This window comes from Neoarius graeffei, chromosome 10 (genome assembly GCF_027579695.1).
Source record: "Neoarius graeffei isolate fNeoGra1 chromosome 10, fNeoGra1.pri, whole genome shotgun sequence".
NCBI classification, from domain to species: domain Eukaryota; kingdom Metazoa; phylum Chordata; class Actinopteri; order Siluriformes; family Ariidae; genus Neoarius; species Neoarius graeffei.
In genome coordinates this window covers 48311705-48338994 of record NC_083578.1, presented here as the reverse complement: position 1 = coordinate 48338994, position 27290 = coordinate 48311705, and the positions used below count along the sequence as shown (strand labels likewise).

At 39.8% G+C, this 27290-nt stretch overlaps 2 protein-coding genes across 3 annotated transcripts; both read right to left on the bottom strand.

The window, feature by feature from the left end:
- Positions 1–12452: 12452 nt before the first annotated feature.
- On the bottom strand, positions 12453–17004 carry ubox5 (U-box domain containing 5). 2 transcript variants are annotated; one of them, XM_060931833.1, is made up of 5 exons: positions 16951–17004; positions 16307–16378; positions 13264–14560; positions 13060–13176; positions 12453–12815 (listed from the first exon to the last, which is right to left on the bottom strand). In XM_060931833.1, exons 2-5 carry the CDS (start codon positions 16358–16360, stop codon positions 12613–12615), a joined length of 1671 nt encoding a protein of 556 aa, XP_060787816.1. In that variant the 5' UTR covers positions 16361–16378; positions 16951–17004; the 3' UTR covers positions 12453–12612. The 2 variants fall into 2 exon arrangements, with proteins under 2 accessions (XP_060787816.1, XP_060787817.1); XM_060931834.1 differs by having other exon boundaries at positions 12588–12815; positions 12990–13176.
- A 3612-nt stretch (positions 17005–20616) lies between these two features.
- sfr1 (SWI5-dependent homologous recombination repair protein 1) lies at positions 20617–26200 on the bottom strand. The gene is made up of 3 exons (XM_060931835.1): positions 25988–26200; positions 21363–21680; positions 20617–21271 (listed from the first exon to the last, which is right to left on the bottom strand). Exons 1-3 carry the CDS (start codon positions 26057–26059, stop codon positions 21080–21082), a joined length of 582 nt encoding a protein of 193 aa, XP_060787818.1. The 5' UTR covers positions 26060–26200; the 3' UTR covers positions 20617–21079.
- Between the last annotated feature and the right edge of the window lie 1090 nt (positions 26201–27290).

The following is a 27290-nucleotide window of genomic DNA, read 5'->3' as shown; positions in this document are numbered from 1 at the left end:
AAACAAAACACAGCTGATATTATCTGAGGTGTACAAGTCCATTGCCTTGAAAGAGTTGCATGATGAGATGGGCCATCAAGGTATTGAACGGACAACATCACTGATCAGAGAGATTATTTTGGCCATATATGCAAAAAGAAATCGAACATTATGTAGCAAGGACATGTACTTGTCTGAAACAAAAAACACCATGTAAAGAACAGAGAGCACCCTTGACCAGTATTGTAACCACACAGGCATTTGAGCTGGTGTCCATAGATTTTCTCCACCTGGAAAAATGCAAAGGAGGATACGAGTACATATTGGTAATCATTGATCACTTTACTCGTTTCGGACAGGCTTATGCCACCACCTCTAAGTCTGCCAAAATAGTCACTGATTATAACCTTAAGTTTGGATTGCCAGCATGGATACACCATGATCAAGGTGGCGAATTTGAGAATCAGCTCTTTGGCCTGCTGAAAAAGAACTGTGGTGTACTAGGGTCGCGGACGACACCTTGCCATCCACAAGGAGATTTAACAGAGGTCTGTTGCAAATGTCAAAAACACTCACCAACAAACAGAAAACAAACTGGAAGGAATCCCTGAACAAGTTAATCTATGCATATAACTGCACAAGATGTGAGGTAACGGATTTCTCTCCCTTTTATCTTCTATTCGGAAGGTCACCAAGGTTACCTATTGAGCTCCTGTTTGGTCTCACCTCAGAGACAGGAAAAGCTGACCATCAGACATATGGAGAAATACAGGAAGCATATGACATTGTTCAGGGGAATGTAAAGAAGTCAACAGAGAGGAAAAAAACATGATGGAAAAGCAAAAAGTTCAAGTGTTGTATCCTGGTGATCATGTCCTTGTTCGCAATCTGACACCCAGAGGAGGTACTGGAAAGCTTCGTAATCACTGGGAGGAGACTATCCATGTTCTGATCTGACAGGTTGGAAAAGACATCCCAGTTTATGAAGTTACACTTGAACAAGGAAGAGGAAGATCAAGAATCCTGCATTGCAATCTGTTGCTACCATGCGATCACTTACCTTTGGAAGTCCAGCCAAAAGGGGCACCTAAACAGAAGAAGAGGATGGTGGAGACAACCACAGACAACACAAATCAGGAAGAGGAGACTGATGAGGATGAATATGGATACCATTACAGACCAGTTGTACAGCCGCAAATGCCCATGGTCGACAAGACTACTGAGTCTGCTGACACACAGGAGGACAGTGACCAAGATACACCAGGGCTGAACATTGATGAGCCAGTGGTTGAGTAGAGTCCATGACAACCATAAATGAGTCTGAGACACAGCAAGAAACCATGCTGCAGGATGATGATAGTCAGGATATACAACCAGATGAAAAAGCACAGGATGAGGTCCTTGTACCCCTGTGCCCAGACCCCCCTGAACATGACAGACAGCAAGGATAAAACTTCCCAAAAAGAGAAAGACAAGCCCCTAAAATATTTACTTATGACCTACTTGGAATCCCAGCATGCTACAGTGAAGCACATGCAAATAATATCCCCTACTAGTCTCAGCCCATACTGTACATAGAGATACAGCCAGTGACAATGTGGATGAGCCCATTCCCAGTTTATCAACCCTTCCTCATGCAGAGACATGAAGCATAAAACAAATGTGGCCTACTGAGTATACTGCTTCACTTAATATGAAAGGGTCATTAGATTTTCTGAATTCATGTATGTGGTAGTCACTAAATTGATAAATTGCCCCTGAGACACAGCAACAAAAATATACCCAAATAAGAGCCATTGGTTCATAAAGGTTGTGATGTCAGGACGACATCAAATTTTGCAGGGGAGTGTGTGGGAGATTGATTTTATTAAAAAGTCTGTTAATTTAAATAAAATCATGAGGCAGTGAAAACAGTCACTAAAAAAGTTAATAAAATCAATCATTAAAAAAGGAAAGTGAAAAGAGAATTGATTTACAAATAAGCTCTAAATGTGAAATCCTTTCATCATTCACGATTTCAAATTCATTGTGAAAGGGTTAAAATGTTGATCTGTGATCTACCTGTTGAGCCTTTGGAAAGGTAATCGTGATGGATTAGTTATGCCTGCAGAGGCCGGAAGGGGGAGCTCTCGGCCACAATACTTCATTCTCAAGGAAGCCTCGTGTCCGAACGTCTCATCTCATCTCATTATCTCTAGCAGCTTTATCCTTCTACAGGGTCGCAGGCAAGCTGGAGCCTATCCCAGCTGACTACGGGCGAAAGGCGGGGTACACCCTGGACAAGTCGCCAGGTCATCACAGGGCTGACACATAGACACAGACAACCATTCACACTCCCATTCACACCTACGGTCAATTTAGAGTCACCAGTTAACCTAACCTGCATGTCTTTGGACTGTGGGGGAAACCGGATCACCCGGAGGAAACCCACGCGGACACGGGGAGAACATGCAAACTCCGCACAGAAAGGCCCCCGTCAGCCACGGGGCTCGAACCCGGACCTTCTTGCTGTGAGGCGACAGCGCTAACCACTACACCACCGTGCCGCCCGTGTCCGAACGTCTTTATTGATATTTCCCCTTTTCACGGTGTAACACACTAAGAGCTTTTCTGTACTTGAGGAGGCTCTCCTTCCTTGTTGCATGGGTGTAAGTTTTCTGGCATGTGCCGGAAGCTCCGGTTTTTTCGGTTCTGAAAAAGTCATTTTTCAAAATCGTGTAAATCCATTGAGATTTTCGGGGGGTGGCCCTCTCACTGTCTCACTCTCAGCATATTACCGGGTTACCGCGATACAGTCTCTGCATGAGACAAATTTTTTCATCTCGTCTTCACCACAAACCTCATTCAATTTATACGCCGCTCACCGACAAGCGGTCCTGACTAGCCCGTTGTTTCACGATGTTATACATGTGTGATATCATGTTTCACGCACGTAGCATGTTGTTCGACCAAATCAACACAGCTATTCCCATGAGTCGCCGTTTCTTTTGGTGCAAGTTAGAACGGTGCTTTTGATTGGCTCACTGTTCACTGCCATCCAATGAAACTTCAGCTTTTATAATAAGGCTTATTTCGCTTCCCTCCCTTGCGACAGATTCACGTGCTTTGCCTCTGGTTGCTGATCAAAATGAAGTTTTTATCGGAAGGCTCCACTACAAAAGAATTAGAAAAGACGTCTAGAAATAAATGGAGATGGGAATGGTTAAGCGAGTATGACAAAAACGGTGACAAATGAGGAATATGGCTGAGAAAACCGGATGTCCCGGGAGTTGCGTATTGTGACCGCTGTTCAAACACTATCAAGCACGGCTCCAGCGAGAAGAAGGGACTTAAAAGTCACGCCAATGAGACTAATCACTTTTCTGATTTTTGTGCTATGTAGTAATAAGTGAATTCAAAACATTTATTGGTGATTTAAATTGTCATCTGATATTGTGTGATGTGCAAATGCAATGTGCTTTCTTCTAGAATTGAAATTATTCATCACAAGTATCTGCTTTTATAAACTTTTTTTTTTTTACATTTGATTACCTTTCAATTATTAAATAAAAGTAAGGTAGGTCTTGAAATAAGTTTGTTAGCTTTTTTATCATCTTTTCTAATGTGGTTATTAGGTTGAAAACTCATTTGTAGTCAGTAATGGCTTATAAAATATAGATATTTTTGTATATAAAACCAGGGTTCCTACAGATATTTTATGTTGAATTTATTACCTTTTTACTACCTTTTTACTACCTTCACAATTTTTTTTACTACCACAGCGACAATTTGGATTTGGACATTTTCTCACAATTTAACAAGGTAATCTTTGAGCGTATGTGTTAGTCCAAGTGAATGTGCTACATATAAGTTAGTGACAACTCTACCCAAAGAGTTGGATTGATGAGACAAGATAGAAAGAAAATCTGAACGTACCGGTAGTGTAACTCTTTCCCTTTGGACGCATAATAGAACCTCCCATTGCTAGGGCTACACATGGAGTAATGCATATTTGCATAAAAGAAAACAAACTTCCACATACAAGTTATAATTTTATTGAACTGTGAAACTGTGGCCCATAACCTCTTAACGGGTACACAGATTTGCACTAAACCTTGTGTGTCAACACTTCACATTAGGTACAAGATCTGATTACATTTTGTCGGCCAACACTTTCAAGATGGCCAACATTTTGTTTGTGGAATAATCTTTTGAACAGGTGAACAGATTTGCACAAAAAATCTTATGTGCTTAGGTACATCAACTCATTACATTTAGATCAGGTCAAATGGCAAACACGAACCCACACACACACACACACACACACAAAGCGCACACACACATGACAAAGACAAGACACACACCCTAAAGATACAAAACACACATAAACCAAGCCCTATTTTGGCAGTCTCTCAACACATTGCCAAGTTTGCTTAAGATAGTCATTTGCACCAGTCCTGTAGTCGTGAAGGCCCGTGGGCAGAGTCAACACTTTCCTCCCAGAGATCAGTGTTTTAGAGGGTTAATCTTAATCATTTGAACAGTTCAACAGATTTGCTCATCACATTTTGGATGCCTCAAATGGCGCGCACAACGCACCAGGCGCGCGCGCGCACACACAACGCACCAGGCGCGCGCGCGCACAATGCACCAAGCGCGCGCGCACACACAACGCACCAGGCGCGCGCGCGCACACAACGCACCAGGCGCGCGCGCACACACAATGCACCAGGCGCACGCGCACACAACGCACCAGGCGCGCGCGCACACACAACGCACCAGGCGCGCGCGCGCACACAACGCACCAGGCGCGCGCGCACACACAATGCACCAGGCGCACGCACACAACGCACCAGGCGCGCGCGCGCACACAACGCATTACATGTGCCTCGATCAACTTTTCAATGAACGCCTCTCGCCGATTGCCATCTACCGCCTTTAGCCAGTCTTTAAAATCAGGTTCCTCCAGCCAGAGGTCTGAAAATTTGCATTTCCCCATTGTTTAATTCTCGTGCAGATGTCGCCAGTCGGGTTAACAGATAGATTCGACTAGAGCCGTATAAACAAAGTCAGTCTCCTACTAAACAATCTCTGGTATAAATTTATACTGGATTCGACCGTTATTGGAATTCAATGCGCATGCGCCACCAACTCCTCACTGCGGTCCTCCTCGATACATAAAAATAAATTCGCCCAAATGTAGTAATTTATGGATATTATGGCATGCAGGTTAATTAAACGAATTAGAAAACACATAGGCCCAGTTGAATGGGGGTCAAAAAAATTTACTACCACGTCAGATTACGTTTACTACCTTTTACTACTTTTTACTGGCCATAATTTAGCCTATTTTAATTAACTACCTTTTAAAACCCCGCGGGAACCCTGAAAACAAGCTGAATCTTAGGCTTGTCCACACGGCAACGGATTCAGGTGAATCTGATAAAATTATTTATCGTTTCGGCCTGGCGTCCACACGGCACCGGCGTTTTGGGTGCCCCAAAACGAAATCTTTTGAGAACGGGTTCCAGAGTGAAAAAATCTGGCAACGGCGCCGTTGCGAAGTCGTCTGGATGAGTAGAACAGATTTGTTTACGATGATGTCACAACCACGACTGTCAGTGCTTCACTCCGGGTAGAAGTGTAACGAACTCGATGCGAGTTGTCAACAAATCCTATAACTTGGTTCATGAAAAGCGCTTACAAAATATTTTCACTGCAAATATTTATTGTGTAATGGTGCAAAGTGAGAGAGAGGGAGAGAGAGAGAGAGAGAGTGAGGGAATAGCCCTTAGGGCAGAGTCTTTAGTCCAAACACTGCGGAAGCAGTACCAAACCGCGCACCACCCGTGCGCTTTCCAAAAACAAAAACAATCCAGCCAGCAAAAATAGGAAAAAAAGGAGCGATCTCACCTCTTCAGATGTTGGTTTAAGTCTGACAATACATTCCTCAAAAAGGGCCTAGAAGAACAAAGTAATCCATCAACGTGTAGCATTCAATTTATTCCGGACCATTAAAGAATTCTGGAGGATCTCAGAATGTTGGCGTACCGGCTTCCATCTACCCCCGTTCATTCCTCTCTCTCTCCATCTACCCCCGTTCATTCCTCTCTCCGCGTCTCCATTCAAAAAATGAGCACGTGATTTAAAGGGACTATAGCCATAGGACAGGGAGTGAGAAGGTGTGCGTGTGTGACAGTGACAGGGAAGAACCTAGGCTCATGCTCGCCCTTAATTTCTCTTCAAGTGAAGGCAGAAGAACGTTCAGCACCTGGCCAGGCTTTCTATGTATTAATTTACATAGACGTTTTAATATGAAATATAAATGTGTCTTAGACAATAGATACTATTTTACGCTACTGACTAATAATCAAAACTTTATGTGGCTGATGCCACAGAAGAAGGGGTTTATGCGCATGTGTCTACGGTTGAGAGTACGTCGTGCACATTCTGGCTGCCGCTTCTCACCAGAACTTTTTTTTTATTTTATTTTTTATTTTCTTTCTTTTTCAATTTTCAATTTATTTGTTGTTTTTTTTGTGTTTGTGTAGTTTGATGTTTGCTTGAGTGTTTTGTCCGTGGGTTGTGGTGTAGCTCCGGACCCAGTTTGGGGCGTCGGTTCCCTCCAGGCCTTGGTTCGCCGTAGGTGATGCCTGCGCTCCTGGCTGTGGACTGCAGTGAGCTCCCTGCTCATTTTACATCGTGGTTGTCCAGCGCTCTGCGCTTTAACGCTTGGCGTGATGTTCCGAGCGATGTTGCTCGGTGGCGTCGCGGCGGCTGTGCAGGCGGTCTGGGACACACCAGCGCTCTGCGTGGCGGAGCTTCTCTGCTCGCTTTGTGGATCCACGGCGTGGTGTTTGAGCGATGTGGCTGACGGCGGCTGTGCTGGAGATGTGGGACTCGTTTTCATGCGCCTTTTGGTGGGACTGTGGCTGCTACACCACGGGAATTACATCTTGACCCCTACTTGGTGGACTTTTTACTTTTTTATTATTATTCATTTATTTTTTTTTTTCTTTGTCTATAATTGTAAAGCATCCTTGGGTTTTTTGAAAGGCGCTATATAAATTTAACTTATTATTATTATTATTATTATTATTACTTCTATTGTTCTGGTGTCTCCAATGGGACCATCTTACAGCGCACGTAGAGGTGTGGCATGTGTATTGCATTGTTTTCAGCAAGCGTTGCGTTGCCATATGAACCTGATATTTTACTGATCCGTTGCCCATGTGGACGCGATATTTAAAAAAAAAAAATCTCGTTGCTGTTGTCGTGTGGATGTAGCCTTATTTGCTAAAATCCAGGAGTTTCTGAGGACATCAAGACATGTGGCCCCTTATTTTAACTCAAGCTGTGTATATATTGTAAAAAAGGTATCACAGCAAAAGCATATTAAAAATGGTTGTTTCAACATTTAAATTAGTAGTTGCTAGATGTTTTGAAATATCAAGCCTTGTACTTGAAATATTATTTCAGATGAATTGATGAAATGTATTAAACATTTGATGTGAATATGCAAATCATTTAACTATTAATATTATAAATGTTTGCATGAGAGACAACCATTTTAACTTGTAATTTAATTTTTTTTCGAGCCCTAAGGGGGGCTCACCCCCCTTTGTAATCCCCCCCCACATGGCTGCGCCATGCACGTCTGACTTTGTCAGACTTTTCAGGTTTTTGAAAATTTTATACTTGCACCCATGTTGTTGATCGGAATACTACCTATTTTCTTTGACACCATTTATGTTCTAATTTTCAAGTGGTCCGTTTTAAAATGAGAGTATAATTGTTTTATCAGGGTACTCATTTTTTCTCTCTAATAAGTTTTCTTTTAAGAGCAGCTACATTACGTTGCATTCAGTTGCCTGATTGAGTTCTGTGGGGTTTGACAGTGATACAGTCAAAGTTGATCACTCGGGGAGATTATTTATAAAACTTTGTGAAGTAGTTGACGTGAATGTAGTTTAATACAGTAGCATGGCAAGGTGCATATATTATTGCTCAGACATATTTTGAGTAAGATGAAACAATGATCTGAAATAACTTCAGACTATGGAAGTGTGACTAATTTACTATATTTAACAACTAAAGCAATGCTGACTCAAGAGTATTTACAGTTTTACTGATTTGATATTTCAACAATTTCTAGAATCATGCTACTTTAAAGTTGTTTGTACCGTTGAGGTTTGCATATACCCAGACTAAAGATACTCAGTCTCATGATTTTTTTCCAGGGATGTGAGTGACAAATTTAAAAAAAAGAGGAAAATTTTTAGGCTCAACAGACGACCCCGAAGTTGTCGTGGGGAGGGTATGGGGGGGTGCGCCCTCCCATTGGTGGGGGTCTGGGGGGTCTCCCCCACGAAAATTTTTGTAAAAAGGACTTAAAATGGTGACATTTTAAGCACATAAAATGTAAAATTTCTAAATTAGCACATTTCAGTTTAAAAAATGTTTTGGTCAAATTTCATGGTGCTTTAGTGATACATGTTTCAGAACTTTACAAAAAAATTTTGAAAATGAGAAAAAAGTGTCATGTTTCAGGTTTGGGGTGCCGTGTCTGGCCTTAAGTCTGAAAAATGTTACCATTGATACCAAACTACCACCACTACAAATGTCATGTTAGGCCATATGAAAATAATTTCTTGTTTCTCATCACTATTTTTCCTCAAAATGGGTAGGACGGGCTTATTTTATTTTTATTTTATTTTGTTTTATTTTTCTGCTATGTGGGGGATAAAACACAAAAAATTGGAATGGTTGGAGCAGACTCTGGTTTCAGAGGCATGACGCTAAATTACCAGTGTAAAAAAAAAAAAAGTTTATGGTGGGTCAATTTTTTTTGGTTCAGGCTGTAATGATTATGAGGAACAAGAATATAATTTTATGTGGCCTTACATAACTAGCAATAAAATTTAAACCCTGCCACCAGTTCATAGTACATGTACTTAGGCCCAATCCCAATTCTAATTTCTACCCCTTCCCCTCCCCCTTCCCCTTGAAACTGAGCTACAAGGGATAGGGCTTGAAATTCAACCCCTACGTATTGGGATAGCCCTTCAACGATCGCATACGTCATCGCGTACCTCCGTCAGCGTTTACGTTAGCAAAACGCGACCAAATGCGTCATTGGCTGCGACCAGCCGCTACAGTCAGAGCCAGAGGCAGAACCAGAAATCTCTGCTGGCAGGGTGTGATTTGTTAACTAACACCACTGAATGGGATATCTTTGGCGCTTCGTGCACCACATCCGACAGAATGAGGTGTCAGAACACTCATGTAAACAATAAAAGCGAGAATAACAGAACAAAACGTACGCAGTCAAGCAACCGAAAACAATACTCACTCCCAAAGCTTTTTAGCAGCAGCTTGGATTTCAGAAATCGCTGCTCATTCTCAGCTCGAAAGCGAATCAAGCAGCGTGTTTCCTCTGGATAACAACTTAAAACACGTAAATAATGGAGAAAATACATTTATGACAATCTTTCGCCGCGGGAACCGCCATCTTTCTGAAATCCGCATGGCATTGTGGGAAATCACTCAAACCCCTTCGTTCGGAGTCAGCTCCAGGAAAATCTCCGTTTGGAGGGGTACAGAAGCCCTACCCCTTCCCCTACCCCTCCGCGTTAACTGGGATTGGGATACCCCTACCCCTTCACGTGAACGCGCAAAATGGAGGGGAAGGGCCAAGGGGTGAAATGGGATTCGGCCGTAGCAGTGCATGTACAATAGTGACTCCTCTCCACACAGCGATAATGATCAGATCGCTGTAAGGAGCTTTCGTCACTTCCGCTTAGTAAAATCCGGAAAAGTTTCGCGCCAGACTTTACCGAATATTTTTTTTTTTTTAATTTTAGAAAACGCGGAAAACGATTTTTTACGCGGAAAGGCAATTTGAAAAACGCGGATTTCCGCGGAAACGCGGAGATTTCACATCCGTGTTTTTCACACCTCTGCTGCCTTTGTATGCCAAGTCTCATTCTCATCTCATTATCTCTAGCCGCTTTATCCTTCTACAGGGTCGCAGGCAAGCTGGAGCCTATCCCAGCTGACTACGGGCGAAAGGCGGGGTACACCCTGGACAAGTCGCCAGGTCATCACAGGGCTGACACATAGACACAGACAACCATTCACACTCACATTCACACCTACGGTCAATTTAGAGTCACCAGTTAACCTAACCTGCATGTCTTTGGACTGTGGGGGAAACCGGAGCACCCGGAGGAAACCCACGCGGACACGGGGAGAACATGCAAACTCCGCACAGAAAGGCCCTCATCGACCACGGGGCTCGAACCCGGACCTTCTTGCTGTGAGGCGACAGCGCTAACCACTACACCACCGTGCCGCCCCTGTATGCCAAGTCAATTAGCATATCTACTTTTATCATACAAGAGGTCATTTAAAACCAAATTATTTAAGCTTTAAATCACTATGTCAGAACTATAGTGGTTCAAACGTTTACATACACAAAGCTGATTGTCTCTTTTTAAACAGTCTGGAAAATTCCAGAAATTGATTTCATGTTTTTAGTATGTTCTGATTGGTCAATTGTCACAATTATTTAAATTTAAAATTTTTTATTTACATAGCACTTTTAACCACGGGACACTGTCAGAAAACAGCTTTACAGAAAACCAGATATAGATTTAGATTTAAAAGTATCCCATGTTAGGATAATAAAGCTTATTAGGAGTTAATTGAAGCACACTGCCACTATAAAATTGGGCCTACCTTTAGTGACGGTATCGTGTTTGTATTGGCAAAATCCATACAACTCTTCCTAGATGCAGTTAAGCTTTTTGCCTCAACAGTAGTTGACAGAAGTCATGTTTCATTGCTAGTAACTCGAATGAATCTAACTGTCTAACGTTTTGTCATATTGATTGTTACCTTGCTATTCAAGTCACTGAATTGAAAAAAAAAATTTTGAAAATGAAAACTGGCTTGCTCATTAGGAATTTAGTTCTTGACCTGGATTACTGTGTTGCTGTCAGTTAATACATATTTTGGAATAGAATGCCTTTATTGTCACTATACACATGTACAATGAGATTAAAACATCTCCAATAACAGTGCAAACAGTGCATAGAGAGAGAGAGGAAGGAAAAAAATATTTATCAAGGCAAGTAATTATATTGAACCACAACTAAAAAAACAGGTTTTCTTTGAGATTTTAATGGTTGCATTACATTGGAATAGTCATAGTCCTTAGGAAACGTCAAACAAACAAACCTGCTGGGTTTCAATGTTGATTAATATCAAGTATCTGGAGATGGTTATTAAAGGTTTGAAATGGACTATGTGACACTATCAGGATCAGATATCTGACATGCCCCTTAAAGCTTATGGCAAGTCAAAGTCCTTCCCGCACCATGCATGGCGTAATTTGGCATCTGTTTCGATTTCCTTTGGCCTCTTGCCTAGATTACATAGCTAGGGTTACAGTGGGGGGGGTAGTATCTGGAGATCCCACTCGCATCTGTAGTGCAGCCTACCTTGCCAGATGGCAGTCAGCACCATTTTTATGATGGTCTTTGGTATGACTCAACCGCGCGATCTCCCGATCAAGAGGCAGACATGCTAACCACTTAGGCCACTCACTGGTGACAAGATAAGGAGAAGATTAATGAGGAAGGTTCCCAGGCTGCTTAGAGCAATAGAAGGAGCTGCAGGAAATTCTGATGGATGCAGTTCAATGCACGTGACAGAAATCTCCACTATTGTAAGGCAAAAAAACCCACCAATATCCATGAACATTTAATTACCCCAGTCATGTCTTATGTGCTGGAGAGACCAAGGTTTAATTAATTATAAATTAATTGTTTAGAACACCAAAATCACAGCTCAATAACTGCTACACCTATAATAAAACTATACTTATGAAGCATGATGATGGCAACATCATACTTATCTTTGGCTCCACTAGTGTACTGAAACTGCTGGCTGCTGTTGGAAGAATGCTGATGAATTTCATGTTCCAACTAGATGATAACCCAAAGCAGATGTCCAAGCCTGCCGAGAAATTGCTTTAAAAAAGGTTAAATGTAATTAATTTAAACAGATGTTTAAATTAAAGGCATACAAGTCTAACAGTTAATGAGTGATTCTATTTACTATTTTTAATGAGTGAATATATTTATTAATATATTTATTACTATGCTCAAAGTAATAAGTTTCATAGTGTTTAATGCAGATGTGGGTTTAATGTTAAGCATTACAATATTGTTCAGGGTGTCCTTACGGTTTGTGTAAAAAGGAAAATCTTTGTGGTGTCATTGCCTGCAGCATTAATTTGACTGTCAGGGCCCTGAGCCTTGGTTCTTAATCCAATACATTGCATGTCTCTTGGGTTTCTTTTTTTTTTTCCTTGTTACACTGATTAATGCCATACAGCACATTATGTATTCTAAAAGAATGGTTATTTCCACATTTATAAAACCTCTGAGACTTCATGATCAACAACCATAAAAAAAAATGTACCTTCATTTGCCTTGAAAATTTATTACAGACCATAAACAGGGAAAAAAATTATGCATTCAGTAACTTTCATTTTATTGCTACTGTAGGGAATAGCATATTATGTCTGTGAGAACGTACTTGACAGACACATCACCAGAGAGTTTTATCATCAGCACTAAATTATGTTTAATGGTGCACCCTTATGATTTTGCTGGCTGAGGCACATGCTTTACATGTAGGGCATGTAATTGGCAGTCTCTGCGACCTTAAAGTATGTTCATGCTGCAGACATTGGCGGCACAGCAGGTGCCCACAGGGAAGAGAGTAAGCCACGGGGCTTGAAGAGTAAAAAGTCAAGGAACAAGAGCATGACGCACATCTGTCCTGACCTAGAGAGGAAACAATGCCAGAGACAAACATCATTCAATTAATTTTTTACATGTAATGCCTCGTACAAAGAACTTCATGATTCCCAAAATACTTGAATGAAGTGAATTTCCCTGTCTGTGTGTGTGTGTGTGTTCACTGCTTCAAATGGGTTAAATATGGAGGATGAATCTCACTGTGCTTGAAGTGTGCATGTGACAAAGGTTTCTTCTTTCTTCTTCATGTATCTCTGTTTTTGATTCCTACCTCCGGTGGTGTCTGGCTGCAGGCTGTTTTGTGAGGTATATGTTGGTAAACCATGCAGAGCAGAACTTAATGCTTGGTCTAAACTCTGTGACAGACGCTCTTCATGAGAGTTTGTTTCTGAAAGAAATCAAAAGCAAAATATTTAGGGTAAAGAAGATAATATATTGTAGTTTAATTGGGGAATTCTAGTTGTGTATTCCTAACCTGTGGGGAGAGTGATGCCTGCATCTGTTCTTGGCATTTTTATCAAGGGAGACAAGAAAGTGTGGAACAAATGTTCACGATTTGTAGAAAAGCTTGACTGATATTTTCTTTTATTTGACTGTCCTAAGTTCTCTCTTCTGCAGGTTCCAGAAGAAGACCCCAGTATAATCCCTTGTCTATCTTCAAAACATCTGGACTGACTATTAATTAGTCTACTATGATTTTTTTCTTCACTGACAGTATGTTTTTGTAGCATCTTTGTGCACTCAGTACTCACTGAGTGAACCTTCTGGGTCTGTGTCTCAGCTTGTGATCTTTGAACACCAAGCAAGTCAGTTGGAGACACTGATGCACAGACGAGTCTGGAAGGTCGTGGTTTGTTCAGTAGACCATTCTTGCTTCTGATTCCTTTGTGACCAGTCTGTAGCAGCAGGGTGTCAATGCGACTCTTAAGGAGAGGGTTAGGAAGTGGTTTTGAATCTTTCGTAAAAGGAACACCAGTGAAGGGGTCATTTGGCATCCGTCCCCAAGCAGCTTCCTGTTTCTGGTATTCCTCCAAGGTGCTATTGTCCACAACCATCCCGCTGGGCAAGATCATGGGTAGAACCATAAGCTCCTGAGTCAGGGGGTCCAGAAACTCCTCAGGTATAGTTGTTTCTGAGAAAGCATTATCTGGCCTAGGAGATCTGACTGAAGTAGAAACTGGTGATAGAATTGAAAGACTAGAAAGCTTTGGTTGCAAGCTATCAAAATGAGCTTTCTGAAATTGTTCCAGTTCTGAAAGAGAACAGCAGTGAGCAGGAACACCCCACACCACCAAGGACTTGATTCCCAGTGCTGAAGAAGCCCCACCATAGGGGACAGTGATACGAAGTTGAGCTACTGAATTAAGTGCCTGAAATCCCTGGCTCCAGAGCTTCTGCTGCTTAGCATGGGCTGGAGGGTCAGGTGGGCGCTCAGAGAAGGGAGCTCGGAGTTTAAAATTTGGATGCTTAAAACATATGAGCACTTCCTCACTCAACTCACAACGTCCCACAAGCTTAAACTGTTCTCTTTCCTGATCATTTTCTGAGGTTTTTGCAGGTTTTACCTCAGAGCAGGTAAGAATCTCAAGCCTCCTAGAGGCATTACCACAGGGCAAAAGTTGAACATCCACACGGTATAACTCAACCTTCACTTGGAAACGCAGGGTCACATGTAGTGGAGGACGGAGGAAGTACTCCAGCCTGCAACCTCGCCGCAAAGCTGCTGGGTCCCCAGAGAGAAGATTAGAAACATCGCAGCCATCTGCACATAGCTGTACAAAGAGAAGAAAGAGTAACCAACAGACAAGATTTCTGGGACACTGGAAGATGCAAATAACAGATATATGCAGTACCAGTCAAAAGTCTGGACACACCTACTCGTTCGTAAGTTTTTCTGTATTTTGACTATTTTCTAGTCTGTGTCTATGTGTCAGCCCTGTGATGACCTGGCGACTTGTCCAGGGTGTACCCCGCCTCTTGCCCATAGTCAGCTGGGATAGGCCCCAGCTTGCCTGCGACCCTGTAGAACAGGATAAAGCGGCTAGAGATTATGAGATGAGACTATTTTCTACATTGTAGAACAATACTGAAGACATCAAAACTATGAAATTACAAATGAAACATATATGGAATTCTGTGGTAAACAAAAGTGTTTAAAAAAACTTTCCATATTTTCAATTCTCCAAAGTAGCCACCATTTAACTTGATGATGCTTTGCACACTATTGGCATTATCTTAACCAGCTTCATGAGCTAGTCCCCTGGAATGCTTTTCAGTTAACAGGTGTGTCTTGTCAAAAGTTAATTCGTGCAATTTACTGCCTTTTTAATGTGTTTGAAATCAAACAGTAAATAGTAAATAATAAAAATACAGTAACTAGCGCAACTGTACCAATCCATATTATGTCAAGAACATATTATGTCCAGCTAAGTAAAGAGAAATAACAGTCCATCATTAATTTAAGACATGAAGTGTCTTAATTAATAAAAATAGAGAACAAACATTGAATTAGATGATGTGTCCAAACTTTTGACTGGTACTGTATGTATGCTAAAAAAAAGAACACAATACAATCAGCAAAGACATCGTCCACACACCCTTCCTATTTCCTACTCCAAAGCATGAATATGAAATGAAAAATTTAAATAAAATTTGACCTTATTTTGAGTACATGCAGGACTAGAATCTCAACAGTGGTAATGCATGTCCAAAGTAGATATACCAACCGCTTAAAGAAACTGACAATACTGAGACTGCACAAAATTACCCACAGTGGGGTGTGATATAGCCTGCCAAGCATAGTTACTGGTACAACCCCAAAGTAGTTTATTTTCCCAAGAACAGCAGTCTATAAGCGTGATATTTCTCCTATACCAAAGCATTTTGCCAACAATTTCAATTTTAATTCATTAATGAACAAGACTTAATGCTTCTGAACCATTTATTGTTCTTCCTTTTCCAACCTCATTCTCTCCACCTTCTCTTTCAGACGAGAAGACATGAAACAGAGCTTGTCAAGCCACCAAGAACCAGGAAAGTCCTGGTTCTACTGACTGCTACAAAGCGCTGACACTCGAGCCTTCCATAAATGTTACATAAACATCTCCTACCAGAAAGCTTCATGAGATCAATGTTTGAAGTCATTAAATAACAATTTTGAAAAATCTGTTTATTACTCTTTGAGTATGTTCATACAAGTATCTGTGAATGAGCTGTTACAATAAAAACAATAGCTCATTAAAATGATCACATTTATATTAATCTCTGATCTGAATTAGAGGGGGCACGACTGTCAGAGCTGCTGTTATAGAGAATTAATCAACATCACCTGAAAGATCGGATTCAAGAAATCTACAGCGTTGTGGTATGAATTGACATTAACCACTAAAAAGTATTCTATGACTAGTTGAAGGGCAAACTGTTTAAAACAGAAATCTGAGTATTAATGCTGCAGCTTCAGCTCCACAGATGTAGATGTATGTAATTGAGGCATGTTAGTGTGAAGAGATTCAACCCACCTTATTGCAGTAAGCAGTGGTTTTAAAGTGTGGCAGGCAGAGGTTGACCGCCATGTTTACTCCATCCAAGAGCTATAATAATCAAGAAATTATGAGTCATTGAGGTAAAAGTTACAGCAGTTATTTTAACCAACATTACGAATGGTACAAAACAGCAATTCGTTCGTCAGTCCATTGTCATACATTGTTAAACAAACATGTTTTGCTGTGTTTATAGCAATAACAGCAAGAAATTTCACAAACTTTATGAAAAAGACATTACATTTATACAGAAATATGCCTCGTATCTTAAAAAGTGTCTCAGGAGAGAAATGAAACAAAAACGAAGATGTATGTTAGCTTATGTATGTAATTAATAACTCGGTGTAAAGTGAGAAGTTAGTGTTAAAATCTAGGTTATTTATTATATTTTACTGACTACAGACTGACAGATTTCTTTACGAAACCAGATACTGTCCAAGCAGTCAGTTCATTACATATTAGCATTAACAGCTAAGACATTGACACCAGCTTTAAGAGATAACAGGCATTTTCACGTCTGGGGGGGAAATATACACATACATACACACACATATATATTCCCAAGACAAATTAAAATGTGATAAAGTCGCAAAATATTTGGAATAAAAAACAAAATCACAAACCCCCGTCTTCCTCGTTCTCGTGAGTTTTCTGAGCCACAAAGTAGTTCATTACCGCCATCTACTGGTATGGAGTGAAGACCATATCAAGGACATTTTCTTAAAAATAAATGCTACTAATTATTTCATGACTATTCTAGTGTCACTGAAGAGAATAAGGAGAATGACAGTATTAAAATCATATCACAGCTACGTATAGAAATGTTTTTAAATAACAGATATCACAACCAATCATTTCCATTTCATTGCTGAAAGTCCTACAAGAATTTTTGTATTGGAACTTAAAAAAAATAGAAACTGACATCTAGACCATGATAACATGTAAATTGACATATCAGAATATATCAAAAAATTAAGTTTTTCAGGGATATAATCACATAATGTGATTGAAAAGCTGTTGGTTAGAGTTTTGTTTAAAGTTAATATGGTGGTCACGAGTAGACAAAATAGTGAAATATTCAGTAAACATACAGTACCAGTCAAAAGTTTGGACACTCTTAATCATTCGTAATAATGAGTTAGTGTGTCCAAACTTTTGACTGGTACTGTATGTATGTATGTATGTATGTATGTATGTACACACAAACCCCATTTCCAAAATGCAATAAAAACAAAAAATTGTGATTTGTTAATTCACACAAACTTTTATTTAACTAACAAAAGTACACAGAAAAGATTTTCAATAGTCTTACTGACCAACTTAATTGTATTTTGTAAATATAAACGAAGTTAGAATTTGATGCCTGCAGCATACTCAAAAAAAAAAAGTTGGGACAGAGGCAAAATAAGACTGAAAATTTGATAGGATATTCAAGTAATACCATTTTGGAAGATTCCACAATAAGCAGGTTAGTTGGTAACATGATTAGGTATAGGCAGCATGGTGGTGTAGTGGTTAGCACTGTCGCCTCACAGCAAGAAGGTTCTGGGTTTGAGCCCAGTGGCTGACAGGGGCCTTTCTGTGTGGAGTTTGCATGCTCTCCAGGTGCTTTGGTTTCCCCCACAGTCCAAAGACATGCAGGTTAGGCTAACTGGTGGCTCTAAATTGACTGTAGGTGTGAATGATTGTTTATCTCTATATGTAAGCCCTGCAATGATCTAGCAACTTGTCCAGGGTGTACCCTGCCTCTCACCCATAGTCAGCTGGGATAGGCTCCAGCTTGCCTGTGACCCTGCACAGGATAAGTGGTTACAGATAATGGATGATTAAATATAAAAGGAGCATGGTGCACCAAAGCACCAAAGAGCACCAAGGAGCACCAAAGACGCAGTCTTTGCAAGCAAGTTGTGGCTCATTCCTTTGTACCAAACTTAGTGAGAGAATTGTTAGTCAATTCAAAAAGAACATTTCTCAACACAAGATTACAGTCTTTCAAAATCTACAATACATAATATGAAAAGATGCAGGGAATTTGGAGTCAACAGGAAATATGGAGTCAACAGGAAATCTTTTGGTGGAGACGGTGGGGACCTCGACTGGCTATCGTAGCCTGCAGGGAATCGGCCGTCAGACATTCTGTCGCATGTCCCAGACCCGGTGAAATGTAACTGAATTGTCTTGGCCAGGCCTAAGGGTCCCATCTGCATCTCATCATTGCTGAGGAGTGTGCTCCCATCACCCAATCAAGCATCCAGCCAGAGCAGGTCATGATATATTTTTTACCATATTAACATGCCATTGTGTGTTATGCCTGATGTAAAGACTCTCGTCTCTGCGAGCCTACCACACAGATTTAATACTTGTCATTTTTAGGGCATACCTAACAACGTGTTTTCTTTCTCCCCCCCCCCATCTGTCCCTCTGAGTTACATGTTGATCCTGGGATTGAGATGCTGGCCTCTTCTGCCCCTCGGACCTGCTTGATCCATCCTGGTGCCCTGTGTCTGGTCGGAGTTTTATCGCCCCACTCCTGTGAAGGACGGCCCCATGAGGACAGTTGAGGGTTATACCTGTTAAAACTGTTAATATTATAGTCAGGCTGTCTGTTGTTGCCCAAATGAGGATGGGTTCCCTTTTGAGTCTGGTTCCTCTCGAGGTTTCTTCCTCATGTCATCTGAGGGAGTTTTTCCTTGCCACCGTCGCCACAGGCTTGCTCATTGGGGATAGATTAGGGATAAAATTAGCTCATGTTTTAAGTCGTTCAAATTCTGTAAAGCTGCTTTGCGACAATGTTTATTGTTAAAAGCGCTGTACAAATAAACTTGATTTGATTTGATTTGATTTGGAGACCTATCGGATGGAAGGGCAAGGTCAGAAACCACTGTAGAATGTGTGTGACCTTTGAGCCCTCAGGCAGCACTGCCTGAGAAACCATCATGCTAAGGTGACAAATACAGTGTCTTGTATTCATCCCCCTTGGTGTGTGTCCTGTTTTGTTACATTACAAGCAGGAAGTAAATGGATTTTTTTTTTTTTTTTTTGGGGGGGGGGGGGGGGGGGTAGCATCATTTGATTTACACATGCCTACCACTTTAAAGGTGCAATTTTTTTATTGCAACACAATAATTAAGATGAAAAATCAGAAATCTGGAGTGTGCACAGGTATTCACCCCCTTTTGTATGAAACCCCTAAATAAGAGTTGGTCCAAGTTTTGAAATGAACCACTTCCTTTCTGCATTGTATCTAGAGCAATGACCCAGTACATTATTGCTCACATTGTTCACTTTTATTTTGGCCTTAATGTGTTTTGGTCTGTATGTCCAAATCTCATTCTTGATATCTTCACTTTATTTAGCCTGAACATACCTCTGTCTCTACTTCTTGCTGAATTTTATAAAAACCATCTGGCTGATTGTGACTCCCCCATTATTTGCCATTCATTATCTTCAGTAACCATTTAATCCTGGCCAGAGTCCCAGTGAATCTGGAGTACATGGACACATGGACAGACACACACAGTGCACTGGCTACTTCACTTCTTTTTTTTTTTTTCTTGTCCAGCAGTACAGAGAGAGGTGTTATTGAACTAATCTTCATCTGAATCATGCCCACTTCTCTTGCAAAATCCTTACATGCCTACTTTCTTTTCCTAACTATTTCACAATCCTTCTGAAAGCGTGTTTGATGTGATGTGATGATCTGGAGACTTATCCAGGGTGTACCTCACCTCTCACCCATAGTCAGCTGGGATAGGTTCCAGCTTGCCCGTGACCCTGCACAGGATAAGTGGTTACGGATAATGGATGAATGAGATACTGGCTCCCAAAAATGTCAGTAATAGCTCCTGCGCAATATCATCAAAACACACAAGAGAGACACACTGTCCAGATGATTGTGGACAAAGTTTTTTAAAAATGTTTAAATGAAGACAATAAATAGACAATAATAAAAATGTGGCCAACTGAACATAATTCATTGAATTAATCAGCACACAATTCTTAGACTGAACAAAGAACTGCTGAATCAAAATGCTGCTACATTTAATTGTACATTAATTTAATGGTACATTAAATGCAGCTTGTACTTATGTCTTTACTTGAGGCCCTTATGATGGAATAGAAAAAAAATGGAATGGAAAAAAGGGGAATCTTCTCTAGTACCACACGTACAACCATGTTAGTATCTCCGTCACCCTGAAAAACTTCCACTCGTCAAATAATATTTTGTCACTGAGTGTTGCTTTCTACTAATGAATGGGGTAGAGGGGAAGTGAAAAACTGTGCATCGCAACAAAAGGGTTATGATGAATAATTTGTAGAGGAGGCCAAGGACCAAACATGACCTGAGCCGAGTATGCAAGTGAAGACTCCCCTCTGCTTTTTCTCAACATAATCATCACTAAAACAGGATTTTAAAATGAGCGCTGGTTAAAAAATAAGAAATTCTATTTACCTTTATTTACAATCACATTTTAATTACATATAGAACAGGCACAAAAATGCATCCATGTTATGTGAGAGCATAGAGAAAAATGCACCACAATGTGCAAAACAGTAAAACAAATCTAACAAGTTCCAGCTGCAAATTCCATTTGTAATTTTAGAAATACATTTCTAAAATTTAATTTTAACAAAACCAATCAGGGACCATTTTAATTTAGTGCTGTCAATTTGGTGGATTGAAAACACTTGAAACTGTCTTTTTGAAACACCTGAAGTCTGATGATGAATAACAAAAACAATATTCGTACATCAGCTGTTTGTGAATTCCTCCTCTGTCCTGTTGAAGTGAAGTATACAGTCCTCCAGTCCAAAGTGGTCAATGAGCTGGGAGAGACTGGCCTTCTGGCCATCTGTAGGCAATTCTGTTTGTAGGTCATACAGCACTGCTTGAGCACATTGTCTCCATTTATCTATCAGTCCTTGCAGCTGTGTCAGGTCATTCTAATAATGTGAGAAAACAGATTTTGTTAGTGATGAAATCAACTCAAACAGTAATTAATGTAAACATGAGGCTATTATTCAGCATATTTACCTTTTTTCTGTACATTTTAACCATCTTAAGCCTTCGTAAAGTTTCAGATTTCTCTTTAACATCTTTCTTTAATTTCTGTTGAAGTAATTCATATTGAGAGTGCTGAGGGCAATCTGACCCAAAGCACTTCAGACAGTCTTCTCTTCCAGTCTCATTTCTGGTGACATCCATTACACCCTCGTCTCCCGCTGTCGTCTCTTTGTTTGAAGCCTGCGGGAATTCCGCCTCGTCAACTTTAAGTCTTTTAACCACACTGAGTGGGGAAGTAAAAGAACGTTGTGCTCTTTTTAATCTGTCCTTCAGTGCAGCACTCATTGGCTGGAAGCAAAAACAACAAACATTGATTGGATTATAACATTTATCAGAGGTGCTTAAAGTGAAGTTTAATCTTTAAAAGTGATCTGTAAAATTGTGGCACTGTTATAGTTGTAACCTTTAATTTTAATTTCAACATTCAGCAGATTTCAATATACAAATGGTAAAAACTTATGTACAGAAAAATACATTTGAGCATTTCAACAATGTTTATTTCATAGTAGAAAAAGAAAGCCTTCACATGAAACGGGAAAGCCTTATATTCACAGTGCACCGTTACATACCGTATACTTTGCTTCCAATGAGCTTGTCAATGGGGGTTTAAAAATCTCTCATTACTTGGGAAGGAGGGTTATTTGTGGTTAGCTAGTATACATTTTGTAAATATATTTGAGAGCGCAAACATGCTTTGAATATCTAAAAAAAAAAAATTCAATACCAATTTTATACCTTACAGAACTCTGAAATTGCTCAACATTTTTCAGGACAGAGTTAAATTTTTCTAAATTCTTCAGACAGTCAGCATAGCACTCTATGTGGACCACACTGTAAACACAATACACACAGACAGTTTACATGTTTACAGTTGCACATAACACAGTTTTGTGGTACAATTTCAAAAGTTCTGCAGTTCATTCAAAGAGTCACATTTCTCCCCATTTCATTCACTCATCCATATTCTTTAAAACAAAAGATGTTTTAGGGTGCAAGAAAATTCTTGGAAATAAGTTAATTCACCTACAAAAATTCTTTATTCTTAAGAAAACTCTTCAACTGGATTTAAAACAGGATAATCGCACTAGTATAGGAAAGTTTCTGAGGTGTTTTCAACTATTAAGAGCAGCAAAAGATGGCAGCACTGAGACAAAATAGACATGTTTTCTATTTAAAATCATTGCTGCCATTGTATTTTAATGGATTCATGAGAATGACCCACTTGGGGCTAAGAATCAGAGTAGTGTATAAAAATTCTGTAGTCTTAAAAGAGAGAATATATTGGACTGTTTCAGAGACAGATGAGTGAAACTGTATTACTTCTGTGTTTAATAACTTGTTTGTATTAAAAACACACTTTCAGGGCACAAGCTGCTTTGTCAAGGGCACGTTATCAGTAGCTCAGCATCAGTAGATGTCTCTTTACAACACCTGCCCTGTTCTACTGTTTTTGTGTGTGGGGTTTTTTTGGTGTGTGTTTTCTCTGTTTTTAGCCTATGTATGTTATATACTTTTGAAGTAAATGAAATTGACAACTTGAATTCATGATTGTGCCAATATTATTTGTTTTCTACATTAAATTTTATGTTTTTAACCATACCCCAGTCTTAACAGACTTAACATCATTACCCAAATCATCCTCATTTCCAAAATGTATGCATCATTACCACAACAGGTATTTTTTTAATGTTAATTTAATGAATGGAAAAATAGCAGCTTGCTTTTAAATGCATGTGCAGTATCTGTACACTATTATGTTCTTTAATGTTTGCCACATTGTTTTGAAAATGTGTCAGGTTTTAATGAATATCAAAAATATGTTGTAGATTGCCCCGCCTTTCGCCTGTAGTCAGCTGGGATAGGCTCCAGCTTGCCTGCGACCCTGTAGAACAGGATAAAGCGGCTAGAGATAATGAGATGAGATGTTGTAGATTGCAGAAGCTGTTGCAGTAATGAGGGAAATTGGTCAAAATAAAAATGTTTAATTAAATACAACCCCAAATCAGAAAATGCTGGGATGGTATGGAAAATACAAATAAATAAATAAAGCAGTGATTCTAAATTTACTTTGACTTGTATTTCATTGCAGACAGTATGAACCAAAGATATTTAATGTTTTGTCTGGTCAACTTCATTTCATTTGTTAATATACATTATATATTCCTGCAACACATTCCAAAAAAAGCTTGCACAAGTAACTGTGCATGACTGTTAATACATTTTTAAATATGTAAAAAATATATTAGCTTTCCTAATGGTCTTAATGCTTTCAGACTTTAAAAAAAAAAAAATCATGTTTGAAATTTCTGAAACCAAGATTTCATGAGAATCAACCAAATACAGGATTAAATTTCCTGATATATATACACTTTTTTTTTTTTGCTACTTAACACTTTACATATGCAGACCCAAAGTTAATTTGTGTTAGCTACTAAAGCTACTTACACTGTGAAGCTAGCCACCTTACTAGCGGGTATACTTGAACTAAATCAGCATTTAAGCCTCAGAAATCAGCTCTACCTGCCATTTAATACAGAATATTCAGCAGACACTGACACATTATTCACAGCTTTACAATTATTAGACCTGGACTGTAATGTTTCTTAGCACCATAATCATTTATTTATTTATACAGATTACAAAATAATAAGGCGGCACGGTGGTGTAGTGGTTAGCGCTGTCGCCTCACAGCAAGAAGGTCCGGGTTCGAGCCCCGTGGCCGGCGAGGGCCTTTCTGTGTGGAGTTTGCATGTTCTCCCCGTGTCCGCGTGGGTTTCCTCCGGGCGCTCCGGTTTCCCCCACAGTCCAAAGACATGCAGGTTAGGTTAACTGGTGACTCTAAATTGACCGTAGGTGTGAATGTGAGTGTGAATGGTTGTCTGTGTCTATATGTCAGCCCTGTGATGACCTGGCGACTTGTCCAGGGTGTACCCCACCTTTCGCCCGTAGTCAGCTGGGATAGGCTCCAGCTTGCCTGCGACCCTGTAGAACAGGATAAAGCGGCTAGAGATAATGAGATGAGATGAGAAAATAATACAAAATATGCCGTGTACTTTCTCAAAAGATTTTCTTCTTCTTAATAATAAAGTTCCACACAATAGCAGGTTTGTCAGTTATAAAATGGATGTTAGGCTTCAGTAATGTAACACCATTTATAATTGATTGGTATTTCAGGATTTTCTATTGTAAATGAAGGACATTATGTGAAAAATCATTCCTTCACATGAAAGTATAAGTAATGGAATATTGGCTTCCAATTCAAAACCACATTTTACAGTAGATCTACAATAAATTTCTCACATTTAGTGGCTAAAACTCATATCCCCTTCGGTCACTGTGTACATCACTTTCTACAGTAATATAATGTAATATCGTGACCAATAAGATTAAATTCCAAATAAAGACAAAAACACCCATTGTGTTTCAAGCTTTCTTGATATATTCCTCTTTTCAGATTAAGATGGTCCATATGAAGCTCACTCCTACTTATCTGATTCTTCAGTCAGAGCTTATATAACTTATTGATAGGCAGCTAGGTGGGTTTAAAGCCATGGTGCAAAATCAAGACAAAACTAACACAGGCAGGCAGGTTCACACTACCATGAGTCACTGTGCAAGACCAGTGGTTAGATTTTGCCCAAGTGAAAGACTGGTTATAGATAAGGAAATGGTGTAATTGCAAGCAAAAATTTTATTCACAAAAATGTCATATGTATGGCCTTTTTATTATTATATAAATTATAATTTTATAAATTTTTATAATTTATTATAAATTTGATTAATTCAGTGATTGGAAAAGTCCAATCACTGAATTAATCAAAATTTTAATTTGGAAACGCAGATGGCTCCGACTATTAAAAACATTTAATTTAGTTCAAATATTACTCCATATAAATCAAGCAAACACTGGGTGACTAAGTCTTATACAACTTTATAAACTTGGACACTGACTTACTTGCTTTTTTTTCTCTGAAAATATAAAATATCTTCAAAATACGATATGTATATAGTCTGCATATTCATACCTGACCATTTTAAGCTCTAGCTGTGATAAATAATTTATTTGGGTGGAACCATTATACATATGTTTATCTGGGGATTCACTGGTAATGGCTTTTCATGTTCACCGTGAACATGTTCAGTTAGAGCCAACATACGCCAAGCTGATTCATCTGTTTGTAATCAGTCCGAGTGATATCGGGGCCTCTGGACTAATCTAAAAACTTTTCAGGACCTGATTTAGGTTTTGCTCTGAGTGGCTTTATACACACCGAGTTCCTGAATGATGGACTCTTGTATTCTAACAGATCAAGTAATCACAGTACAAATCAAACAAATCATTTGTTGGAATTGTGGATAGAGGACTTTTCATGTTTTGAGACGTGTGCAGTTATGAGCTGTAGTGCGTTTTTTGGACACCAAAAGTGTTTAATTGTTGCGCAGAAAAATATACGGAGAGGACCCCCCTTTTAAAGTATGGTCTGTTACTTACCAAATGAATGAAGAAACACAAGTGTATTTCTGTTATGCCTTTTATGCCCATGGTTTTGTGGAATCATGATTAGTTTTACATTAATTAAACTGAGCTATCTTACCTTGCCCACAGTGAGCCCAACTGGCTCAGGCGTTTCATTCTCTAATGTACTTCTCGAAGGTGTTTTATCCATAGGCAGTTCGTGTCTTACTAGAAAATCCTTTCTGACTAATTAAAGCTACACTAGAGGATATACAGAGCACCGAAGTAACTCGCTAAACTTTACACACTGAAACAACCACGTAAATTACGGAATAATTATAAATCTTTGTAGCTTCAGGCTGGCGAGGGAAAATGACGTTTCAGGAAAAGAGGCTCATGGGAAATGGAGGACTAAGTAAAACCACGAAAGCGATAAGGAGAACCAGGCTGGTAGATATAGCCTGCATAATTTCATTAATCTTGTTTTTGTAGCAGGTTATGCATGTATTATATTGTTGCTTATTCATACATTTATTTTATGTTAGGTAGACGGTGTGACCCTATTGGTTGAATCCGGTGCGTTCACAGTGCCGTGGATGGCATCTGTCTATGGTGCATAAACTTCCGACTATTCTGAAAGGAGCGAGATACCCATACTTCATCTGCCATTATTGATGAAGAGCCTGACAAACTGTCTTTTGCTAAAATCTCTTAAGTCCCTTCTGTACAAATTGTAATGGATGTCTCTGAAAGCCGCCATTTTGCCACTGATCAAGAAAGTGGGAGCACTGCATGTCTATTAGCGCGCTTCGCATGTGTTGGTTGCCAGATGGCTCTGGTGCAGTGTTGCTTGCTCTGCCTATGGTACTATTTAGGCTGGATGGTGGCCATCTGATTCCTCTGTCGTGGAGGAAAGACATGAGAGGCTCCCATGTCTAAGCAAAGCCTGGGTCACTGGGTGGTGGACGGCATTACTATGGCCTAGATTGGTTAAACACCAGTAATGTCCACTCTACAATGAGTGTCTCTTCCTCATGGCTATTATTTAGATACATTTTGCTCCAGGAAAACTGCTAGTACTTGAACATCACCGTGCACTGTGTCCAGCTTCTACAATGTTACGAACACCACCCCTCAGAGTGGTGTGAATATGGCGATCATCTCTAAGCAATTTTCTGGTTAGTTCTGCTCCTCATAAGAGTAATTCTTACCACCCTGGCAGTTAGAAAGCGTGAAACTAAACGGTGCGCTTAGTTTGTAAATGTATGTAAATGTGGTTTTACTGGATATTTTCTTCCCTGATGGTATAGGCGTAAAATGAAAGTCTTTGGAATGTGTGGAGAAGACTTTACAGGGTGGCTGGACTCTTGAAAGGTGGTCCAATGAAATATTAGCGTATATTTTATTTATTTTTTTGGGGGTAGTGTGTATTCATTCTGTTC